General features: G+C 47.4%; 1 protein-coding gene across 1 annotated transcript in view; it reads left to right on the top strand.

The window, feature by feature from the left end:
- Positions 1-12,034, top strand: part of SMC5 (structural maintenance of chromosomes 5) — a 403,478-nt gene that overhangs the window by 308,354 nt on the left and 83,090 nt on the right. Inside the window, exon 17 of the mRNA XM_063913893.1 lies at positions 8,192-8,314. Within this exon, the coding sequence (XP_063769963.1) occupies positions 8,192-8,314 (123 nt within the window). The remainder of the gene's footprint in view (positions 1-8,191; positions 8,315-12,034) is intronic.

Here is a 12,034-nt window from a genome sequence, read left to right as displayed (position 1 = left end):
CAGCATTAGCAGAGCTATTTGGTTACGTGCATAGAAGGCTGATTCACAATCAAAGGAGGTTTTGGAATCGTTGCCTTTTACTGGAGATATTCTGTTTGGCAAAGAATTATTGGCACAGAATTAAATAACATTCTTGTATCTGAAGCAGACTCTAAAAAGGTGAGGTTTCCCTCTACATATAAGGCTAAAAACAGTTTTCCTGCTTTCCAGTACTTTTGGGCTCAAAGTAAAGTAAAAGGAAAAAGTTTACAGCAAGCAGTCTCAGTCAGATAAATCTGGTAGGACTAAGAGGAAACATAATAGGTCAATCAGACACCCAGCTTCTAAACAAGAAGACAAGCCATCGGCCTGATGGTGCGGGCCTCCACCTGGGGAATCCAGGGTGGGAGGCCGACTTCTTAATTTCTCTGACGTCCTAGTGGATGCTGGGAACTCCGTAAGGACCATGGGGAATAGCGGCTCCGCAGGAGACTGGGCACATCTAAAGAAAGCTTTAGGAATATCTGGTGTGCACTTGCTCCTCCCCCTATGACCCTCCTCCAAGCCTCAGTTAGATTTTTGTGCCCGACCGAGCAGGGTGCAATCTAGGAGGCTCTCCTGAGCTTCTTAGAAAAAGTTAGTTTTAGGTTTATTATTTTCAGTGAGACCTGCTGGCAACAGGCTCACTGCATCGAGGGACTAAGGGGAGAAGAAGCGAACCTGCCTGCTTGCAGCCAGCTTGGGCTTCTTAGGCTACTGGACACCATTAGCTCCAGAGGGACCGAACACAGGCCCAGCCTTGGAGTCCGGTCCCAGAGCCGCGCCGCCGGCCCCCTTACAGAGCCAGAAGCAAGAAGAGGTCCGGAAAATCGGCGGCAGAAGACATCAGTCTTCACCAAGGTAGCGCACAGCACTGCAGCTGTGCGCCATTGCTCCTCATGCACACCACACACTCCGGTCACTGAGGGTGCAGGGCGCTGGGGGGGGGCGCCCTGAGCAGCAATATAAACACCTTGGCTGGCAAAAATACATCACATATAACCCCCAGGGCTATATGGATGTATATTAACCCCTGCCAGATTCCATAAAAATGCGGGAAAAAAGTCAGCGAAAAAGGGGCGGAACCTATCTCCTCCGCACACTGGCGCCATTTTTCCCTCACAGCTCCGTTGGAGGGAAGCTCCCTGGCTCTCCCCTGCAGTTAATACACTACAGAAAGGGTTAAAAAGAGAGGGGGGGGGCACAATTTAGGCGCAGTATACAATATATATGCAGCTATAAGGGAAAACACTTTTTTATAGGTGCTATCCCTGTGATATATAGCGCCCTGGTGTGTGCTGGCATACTCTCCCTCTGTCTCCCCAAAGGGCTTTGTGGGGTCCTGTCCTCTATCAGAGCATTCCCTGTGTGTGTGCTGTGTGTCGGTACGGCTGTGTCGACAGGTAGGATAATGAGGTGGAGGCGGAGCGAATGCCTGTAAATATGTTGTCACCCCCTGCGGGGTCGACACCGGTGTGGTTGAACTTATGGAAGGATTACGTGAAAGTGTCAACTCCTTACATAAAAGGTCGACGACACGGAACAGCCGGCTACTCAGCTTGTGCCTGTTCCAGCGTCTCAAATGTCATGGGGGGCTCTAAAATCGCCCGCTACCTCAGATAACAGACACAGATGTCGACACGGATACTGACTCCAGTGTCGACATCGATGAGACTGGTGTACCCTCCAAATAGGTCCACCCGTTACAGGATTGAGACAATGAAAAATGTATTACACATTTATGATTATACCCCAGGTACCACATAAAAGGGTATTGTGTTTGGTGAGAGAAAACTATTAGTAGTTTTTCCTGCATCTGAGAAATTAAATGAGGTGTGTGAGGAAGAGTGGTCTTCCCCCGGTAAGAAATTGATAATTTCTACAACGGTTATTGGCAGCGTACCCTTTCCCGTCAGAGGATAGGTCACGCGGGGAAACACCCCATAGGGTAGATACAGCGCTTACATGCTTATCAGAAAAGGTGGCACTACCGTCTCCGGGTACGGCCGCCCTGAAGGAACCTGCTGATAGAAAGCAGGAGGTTACCCTATAAGATATGGTCACACACTAGGGACATTATATTGCGACCAGCCGTTGCTTCGGCATGGATGTGCAGTGCTCCCGCTGCGTGGTCAGATTCCCTGTCGGAAAATAACTATGGATAGGGACAATATTTTGCTGAAAATAGAGCATATAAAAGACGTGGTCTGATACATGCGTGATGCACAGAGGGATATTTGCCGGCTGGCATCAAAAATAAGCGCTAGGTCCATTGCCGCCAGACGGGGGTTATGGACTTGGCAATGGTCAGGCGATGCCGACTCAAATCGGCACATGGATGTTGCCCTATAAGGGGGTAAAACTGTTTGGGGATAGTTTTTCAGACCTCGTTTCCACAGCTACTGCTGGGAAATTAATTTTTTTGCCACAGGCTACCCCACAACAAAAGAAAGCACCGTATCATCAAGTACAGTCCTTTCGGCCCCAGAAAAGCAAGAGGGCTAGAGGCTCATCCTTTCTGCCGAGAGGCAAAGGTAGAGGAAAAAGCTGAAACACACAGCTAGTTCCCAAGAGCAGAAGTCCTCCCTGCGTCCGGTAGGTCCACAACATGGTGCGGGGGCTGCTCAGGCGGACCCGGGTACGGTGGGGGCCCGTCTCAGATATTTCAGCGGACAGTGGGCTCTCTCACATGGATCCCTGGGTCCTTCAAGTAGTATCTCAGGGGTACAGGCTGGAGTTCGAGACGTTCTTCCCCCCGCCGTTTCCTAAAATCTGCCTTACCGGCACCTCCCTCTGCCAGGGAGACGGTGTTGGTGGATATTCAACACTATAATCACAACAAGTGATTGTCAAGGTGCCCCTCCTTCAGCAAGGAAGGGGTTACTATTCCACAGTGGTTGTGGTACCGCAACGGTTCGGTGAGACCCATCTTGAAATTAAAATACTTGAACTTTTATATCAGAAGATTCAAGTTCAAGATGGAATCGCTCAGGGCGGTTATTACGAGCCTGGACGAGGGGGATTACAGGGTCTCCCTGGACATCAAGGATGCGTACCTGCATGTCCCCATTTACCCCCCTCACCAGGAGTACCTCAGATATGTGGTACAGGACTGTCACTATCAGTTCCAGACGCGGCCGTTGGAGTTGTCCACGGCACCGAAGGTCTTTACCTAGGTAATGGCCGAAGTGATGATACTCCTTCGCAAGAAGGACATTTTTATTATCCCGTACTTGGACGATCTCCTGATAAAGGCGAGGTCGAAAGAACAGTTGGTAGTAGGGGTAGCACTCTCGCGAGAAGTGCTACAACAGCACGACTGGATTCTCAATATTCCAAAGTCACAGCTGGTCCCGACGACACGTCTTCTGTTCCTGGGAATGTTTCTGAACGCAGACCAGAAAAGAGTGTTTCTTCCAGTGGAAAAAGCCGAGGAGTTGTCATCTCTAGTCAGAGACATCCTAAAACCAGGACAGGTGTCGGTACATCAATGCACACGAGTCCTGGGAAAAATGGTAGCCTCGTACGAAGCATAATTCCATTCGGAAGACTCCACGCAAGGACGTTCCAGTGGGACCTGTGGGACTAATGGTCCGGGTCCCATGTACAGATACAACAGCGGATAACCCTGTCAGCAAGAAACAGGGTGTCGCTGCTGTGGTGGCTGCAGAGGGCTCATCTACTAGTGGGCCGCAGATTCGGAATACAGGACTGGGTCCTGGTGACCACGGATGCCAGCCTTCGGGGCTGGGGTGCAGTCACACAGGGAAGAAATTTCCAAGGAGATTTCGCTTCACATAAATATTCTGCAGCTAAGGGCCATTTACAATGCCCTAAGCCAAGCAAGGCCCCTGCTTCAGAACCAGCTGGTACTGATCCAATCAGAGGACATCACGGCGGTCGCCCATGTAAACAGACAGGGCGGCACAAGAAGCAGGATGGCGATGGCAGAAGCCACAAGGATTCTCCGATGGGTGACCTACACCCAGGAGAATGGGGACTTCATCCAGAAGTTTTCCAAATGCGGGTAAACCGTTGGGAATGACCACGGGTGGACATGATGGCGTCCCGCCTCAACAAGAAGTTGAAAAGATATTGCGCCAGGTCAAGGGACCCTCAGGCGATCGCTGGGGACGCTCTAGTGACACCATGGGTGTACCAGTCGGTTTATGTGTCTCCTCCTCTACCTCTCATACCCAAGGTACTGAGAATAATAAGAAGGCGAGGAGTGAAAACCATACTCGGGGTTCCGGATTGGCCATGAAGAGCTTTGTACCCGGAACTTCAAGAGATGCTGGCAGAGGACCCTTGGCCTCTGCCGCTCAGACAAGACCTGCTGCAGCAGGGACCCTGTCTGTTCCAAGACTTACCGCGGCTGCGTTTGACGGCATGGCGGTAGAACACCGGATCCTAAAGGAAAAGGGTATTCCGAAGGAAGTCATCCCTACCCTGATCATAGCCAGGAAGGATGTCACCGCAAGACATTATCGCCGCGTTTGGCGAAAATTTGTTGCTTGGTGGGAGGCCATGAAGGCCCCGACGGAGGAATTTCAACTATGTCGATTCCTGCAAGCAGGGGTGACGTTTGGGCCTCAAATTGGGGTCCATCAAGGTCCAGATTTCGGCTCTGTCGATTTTCTTGCAGAAAGAACTGGCTTCACTGCCTGAAGTTCAGACTTTGGTTAAAGGAGTACTACATATTCAGCCTCCTTTTGTGCCTCCTGTGGCACTTTTTGGATCTCAACATGGTGTTGGATTTCCTAAAGTCGCATTGGTTGAGCCACTTAAAACCATGGAGCTAAAGTATCTCGCGTGGAAAGTGGTCATGCTGTTGGCCTTGGCCAGGCGTGTGTCAGAATTGGCGGCTTTGTCATGTAACAGGCCTTATCTGATTTTCTGTATGGATAGGGCAGAGTTGAGGAATCGTCCTCAGTTTCTCCCGAAGGTGGTCTCAGGTTTTCACTTGAACCAACCTATTGTGGTGCCTGCGGCTACTGGGGACTTGGAGGATTCCAAGTTGCTGGACGTAGTCAGGGCCCTGAAAATTTTATTTTTCCAGGACGGCTGGAGTCAGGAAAACGGACTCGCTGTTTATCCTGATGGCACCCAACAAGCTGGGTGCTCCTGCTTCTAAGCAGTCTATTGCGCGCTGGATTTGTAGCACTATTCAGCTGGCGCATTCTGCGGTAGGATTACCGCAGCCTAAATCAATAAAAGCCCATTCCACAAGGACGGTGGGCTCATCTTGGGCGGCTGCCCGAGGGGTCTCGGCTTTACAACTTTGCCGAGCAGCTACTTGGTCAGGGGCAAACACGTATGCAAAATTCTACGAATTTGATACCCTGGCTGAGGAGGACCTGGAGTTCTCTCATTCGGTGCTGCAGAGTCATCCGCACTCTCCCGCCCGTTTGGGAGCTTTGGTATAATCCCCATGGTCCTTACGGAGTTCCCAGCATCCACTAGGACGTCAGAGAAAATAAGAATTTACTTACCGATAATTCTATTTCTCGTAGTCCGTAGTGGATGCTGGGCGCCCATCCCAAGTGCGGATTGTCTGCAATACTTGTACATAGTTATTGTTAACTAATCGGGTTCTTGTTGTGAGCCATCTATTCAGAGGCTCCTCTGTTATCATGCTGTTAACTGGGTTTCATATCACAAGTTGTACGGTGTGATTGGTGTGGCTGGTATGAGTCTTACCCGGGATTCAAAATCCTTCCTTATTGTGTACGCTCGTCCGGGCACAGTATCCTAACTGAGGCTTGGAGGAGGGTCATAGGGGGAGGAGCCAGTGCACACCAGATAGTCCTAAAGCTTTCTTTAGATGTGCCCAGTCTCCTGCGGAGCCGCTATTCCCCATGGTCCTTACGGAGTTCCCAGCATCCACTACGGACTACGAGAAATAGAATTATCGGTAAGTAAATTCTTATTTTTACACAGGTTTGGCTACAGTTAACCACAGATACCTGGGTGCAAGTAGCGGTGTCTCACGGTTAAATTTTTTCATTCAGGAAAAACCTTCCTCAAAGATTTTATGTACCAGACAGTCTCCTTTGGAATCAAAGGCCAAGGCTCTGGAGAACGCAGTTCAGAAACTACTGCAGTCAGGAGTAATATTGCCAGTTCCAAGAGCACAGAGGGGATGAGGTTTCTATTCCAACCTGTTTTTTGTACAGAAACCCACAGATTCAATCTCAAGACTGAACAAATATATCTCGGTGCCTTGATTCCGTATGGAAAACTTGTGGTCCATTATCCTGGCTATGGAGCCGGGGGGATTTTATGGTATCCCTGGAAATTCAGGATGCTTACCTCCATGTACCAATAGCATTGTCTTATCAATGCTATCTCAGATTTGCTATCCTTTTAACAGCATTTCCAGTTTCAGGCTCTACCTTTTGGACTGGCCATAGCTCCCAGGGTATTTACCAAGATCATGGTGGTGATGGCAGCTGATCTTCATCATCAAGGAATAAGGATTTTCCCATATCTAGACGACTTGCTTATCCTGGCTCAGTCTCAGGATATTCTGCAACATCATCTTCAAGTGACTATAGCCTGCCTGCAGAATCATGGTTGGCTTATAAATTGGACAAAGTCCTCTTTAGTTCCATTAGAAAGGATGACACATCTGGGGGCTGTATTGGACACCAGTTTTCAAAGAATATTTCTGCCTTTGAACAAAGTAACCACATTGCAGATGAGGGTTCAGAAATCGAAACACAGTTGGAGAGTATCCATCCAGGCACCAATGCAAATTCTGAGATCAATGGTCTCGACATTCGACATGGTAGAGTATGCACAATTTCTATCAAGACCCTTTCAATATTTGATCTTCTCCAAATGGAACGGACAGCATCAGATGATAAAAATTCAGACAATAGTTCTTCCTCAGAAAGTGCGTTGGTCATTAGCCTGGTGGCTACAATGGGACAATGGGCAACCTTTTGGGATTTCAGATTGGGAGGTTCTGACAACAGACACAAGTCTTCAGGGCTAGGGAGCCGTGGCGGAACAGTACTCATTCCAGGTATGCTGGATCAAGGAAGAAAGTTTTCTGCCAATCAATATTCTGGAGCTTCGGGCCATGTACATGGCACCCAAGCAAGAGAGATACTTAACGGCAAGCCGATTCAGATTTGCTCGGACAATGCCATGGCAGTAGCGTACCTCAATCACCAAGGAGGCACTTGAACTGAAATGGCAATGAAGGAGGTAAGGCACGTATTACGGTGGGCGTAATTTCATCATCCATCCGGGTCAGCAGTTTTCATTCCAGGAGTCCTAAATTGGGAAGCATACTTTCTCAGCAGGCACGACATTCATACAAGCGAAAGGGCCTTACCCCCTACACCTTACTTACTAATAAACAGACACTGGCGAGATGATTTTGAATGATTATATCAGAAGCATACTCCCAAGCTGATCTCCCCCTTCCGGATAATGTCTCTGCCCGCTCTACTCGTAAGGTAGGTCCGTCATGGGCAGCCCACTGTGGTTCCTTAGCTGAACAAATCTGTAAGGCAGCCACATGGTCATCCAGTAACACATTCATTAGACATTATGCCTTTGACAGATTTGCCTATTAGGATTCTGCATTTGGGCAAAGGATTTTTCTGTCTATTCAGGAGCGTCCCCTTCCTTAGTACTTCTTTGGGAAGTCCCAAGGTAGATCCTGTGGATCACTGTGGACCCTGATAGAGAAAGCACAGGTTATGGTAGACATACCTAGATAACCTTCTTTCTCTGAAGTCCACAGGGATCCCACCCTGACGCACTTGATTTGAGATCTGTACACTTACTAACCACTTCCTGTCCTTGGGTATGGAAGTGTGTGTATGTTCTTCTCGCCTGAATAGGTCTCTCTCTGGAACTGCTCTTGCCTTGAGCTTTGGAACCAGCTAAATTGCCTGAGCCGGGAGACGGGGATATAGGGGGCTGGTCCATTGCATCCTGGGAGTCTGAAAAGCTTAACTGTTTGGTGCCCGTTCTGCTGTCACTTTCTTATAACCTAAGGTAGATCCTGTGGACTTCAGAGAAAGAAGGTTATCTAGGTAAGTCTACCATAACCTGTGCTTTTTTTCCTCTTTGTAAAAAAATTTATTAGAACTAAAGGATAGACAAAATGTAAATTAGTTTTGGTTTCCCTTTAAACTATTGTTATTATTTTCAGAACTGCATAATGCTGAATAAAGACAGAGTGGATTTAACCCTGCAAAGTACAACAGTGTTGTGGAAGATGAACAAACTTGAATCAGAACTCAAAGAGGCAACATCCAGACTCAAAGAACTAGAGGTATTATTTCTACATACTGTATATGTACGTAGCTCTTAGCAAGATTCAGTCTACTTTCATTTAGGTTACTTCAGATGCTCCTTTACACTTTTAATAAACATGACCATTCACTTTAAAATTAAATGCTGACACGTTACATTTTGAGTTCAGGGGGTAGATTAAATACAAGTTACAAGCATGACAAATGAGGACTGTTAACATATCTGTTCTCAGTTCAGTTTTCTGCAGTTTGATAAACTATTCAGAACAGACACGGTACTCCAGGGCTTGTAATAAATTCCTTTGTGTCCACAAATTCAAGCATGTATACATCACCGGGGCTACACATCCAGGAGTACATCTAATGCAATGTAGTGGCATCGAATAGCACTAGCAACATAACAATGCAGCATTTCGGGCCACGGCGGGTCCCTTCATCAGGTTTCTGCAAGTGCTCAAAACAGACCGACATAGATACAACACATAACATAAAACTCACCTAAATAGCATCCCCATGCCGGCGTGCACGGCCGCGGACCAGCGTGGAGCTTCCGGTAACCCGGAGACGCATGGCTGATGACATCATCGGGAAGCGATCTTTCTCCTACGCTGCCACAGACGTGGTTGCCTGGCAGGGGGAAACTATTAAAGAATTTCAACTTCTTTGCAAGACTGCACCTTACGTGAATAAATAATACAGACAAAAAATGAAAATCAATAACTTTCATGTCGAAACATCCCGCGGTGAAACCCCAAGCGCGGCATGCCTGTACACGGAAGCGACGCATAACCAAAAAAAAATGAATAAAGAAAAACACATTTAAAGAAAGAACCCAATATGCTTATACACTGCAAAAAGTTTCCCTATCAATAAGATATAAATCCAAACAAGTACAGGGGAGAAAAGGACCGCATGATTTCCACACATAAAAGCAATATATCAATATTATCCATAATATCAAGTATCAACATTAATTAAACCTAAAGGCATTCCAATTAATCTTTTTGTTCAAGCCCTGTGGTTGAATCGTGTTCAGTTTCTAGCCGGTGTAAGGCTGTAAATCTATCCCCACCTCGACGTAGGGGAGGGACATGGTCAATCAGCTGGTATTTCAAATCAGACAATACGTGGCACTTAGAGCAGAAATGTCTAGAGACTGGTTGATCATTTGCTTTGTCACATAATACTTGATTGATATTGGAGCGGTGGAGGGACATCCGTTCCCTCAGAGTGCGACTCGTGAGTCCCACATATAAAAGCTGGCATGGACAGATAATACAATAGATGATTCTTGTAGTACATGTAAGCACATGGCGAATGTCATATTTCTTCTTAGTCGACGGATGTTCAAAATATGATCCAGTAATCACTGAAGAACAAGTGGTACACAAGGGGCAACGGTAGCATCCTGGTTTTTAACTGATCCAAATATACCTACTTCAGGAGTATAATCCATTATATCGGTCTTTACCAAATAGGGCTGTATTTGATAAGATTCGGAAACTGCCGTCTGGTCGGAAAGACGGCAGTTTCCGACTAGAATAGGTCGGAAGGGGTTCCGACCTATTCAGTAGGGGCGCATTTTTTCCAACAAGTCGGGAAACCCGACTTGTCGGAAAGCAGGTGGATCGGCGGAATACCCGCCGATCCACCTGCTGCTGTTGGATTTGGCCCCCTTTCCAACAAACTCAATCCGACTTGAAAACAAGTCGGATTGAGGTGAGGAGACGGGGAGCGGTGCGGTGGGCTACGGGGATGAGAGTAGTACCTGTAGTGCCTCCCCCGTCGCCGCAGACATCGTTCCTTCTGCCAGCTCCGGCCGCCGCTGGAAGCTTCCCCGCCGGCCGCCTCGCGCTGCTCCCCCCGCCGGCCGCCACTCACTGTTACCCCCGTCGTTGCTGTCATCGCTTCCGGCAGCCGCTGGCGGCAGGACAGGACACAGGAAACGGCCAAATCTGACAGTCGGATTTGGCCGCTCTTTGAATAGGGGTTGTCGGGTCCATTCCGACAACTGCATGTCGGAATGGACCAGACTCTTATTGAATATACCCCATAGTCTCGCAAATTTCGACCTCGTTTGTAGCTGGTCGTAACCTGTTTGTATTGAAAGCAAGGTAATGACTTATCAGATTTTACAATAGGCCACAAAGCCTTGGTGGCCCGGGGTATGATAGGGCTAGCTGTAGAATATCTAGTAGATCAAACTAATTTATTCTGAGAACGATCAGTTTTAGAGTGTTGTTGAAACATAGTCATGCGATCCAGTCTCATGACCTTACTCTTAGTGGCTAGCAGTTCTTTGATATTATAACCCCTGTTTGTAAATGTATCCACCACTACGTGCAGCGCATCGTCTAATAAAGTAATGTCACTTGTAATTCTAGCCACACGGAGCATCTGCGAGTAAGGAAGACCTTTCTTCAGTGATGTTGGATGATGGTTGCTTGCATCAAGTAGCGAGTTTCTATCAGTGTTTTTGTAAAATACCATAGATGCTAATTTTCCCTCTTTCAGATGTACCGTCACGTCCAGATAATCAATTTGACTTGTGCTCCAAAGATAAGTAAATTTTATAGGACCAGGTAATTGATTAATATTATTCATCATCAGTTCGAATGACTCAACACTACCGCTCCATAAAACAAACAAATCAGTGATGTATCGGATGAACCATCGTATGTTACAACTATATGCGGGATTGTCAAGGAACAATTTCTGCTCCTGGTCAAGCATAAACACGTTAGCGTAGGCCGGGGCCACACTACTGCCCATAGCAGTAATCTCAAGAATAATGGTTTATCAAAACCAAAATCGTCATCCAAATTGTTGATAAACCGTTCCATCGCCTCAAGGCCCGCCTCGTGAGGAATGGAGGTATACAGAGAGGAAACGTCCATTGTAAATAATACTGTGTTGGCAAGTAGATCCCTGAATTCCATAATTTTCCTAAGGAAGGTAGTCATATCCTTCAGATACGTATAACGTTTGGTGACGTGGTTGCAACAATGAGTCCAGTAATTCTGCTACAGGCTGATACAGGGATCCCCTCGCTGAGACGATAGGGCGTCCTGGGTGATTGTCCAAACTTTTGTGGACCTTAGGAAGCGTATACAGACATGGAATGATGGGATATTTAGGGATTAAGGCCTCTCTTAATTTAGAATCTAGATGTTTATTCATAACTGCCTGTTCCAACACCTCACTAAGGGGGTCATTCTATTTTTCGACTAACGTTTTCTTCGAGGGCTGCCCGTGTTAGTTCTGCCGGACGACTTGTCAGCAGCGGCGTAGGTAGGCCGCTAGGGCGGAACATGGGGCAAGCGGTATTGGCAGAAGTTGCACAGTTTGCGGTTGAAGGGGAGGTCTGGAAAATGCTATATTAGCAGCCTTCGTTCCGGAGGTAATGACAGGAAAATAGAGTTCCTCTGCCGACGTGATATCCAGCCGGTGAAGATTCGGTCATCATCGAGAAGCATTCCCAGACGTGTTGAGTCTTTGAGGAGTATTGCAATTGGATATGTTGGCGATTCGCTTCAACGATAGGCCTCAAGGAGATTTTTCCAGGTCAAGGGACGCTCAAGATATAGTAGTGGACATCCTCATAACACCGTGGGTGTCTTTAGTCGGTCTATGTGGTTTCTCCGCTTTCACTTTTCTCGTGGTGGTGTGCGGAAGATGTTGGAAGATTCCGGTGATCATATTGAATCCGGTCTAGAAGTGAGGGTTGGCTATCCAGTTTC

This window comes from Pseudophryne corroboree, chromosome 1 (genome assembly GCF_028390025.1).
Source record: "Pseudophryne corroboree isolate aPseCor3 chromosome 1, aPseCor3.hap2, whole genome shotgun sequence".
NCBI lineage: Eukaryota > Metazoa > Chordata > Amphibia > Anura > Myobatrachidae > Pseudophryne > Pseudophryne corroboree.
This window is presented reverse-complemented; position numbering and strand designations above follow the sequence as displayed.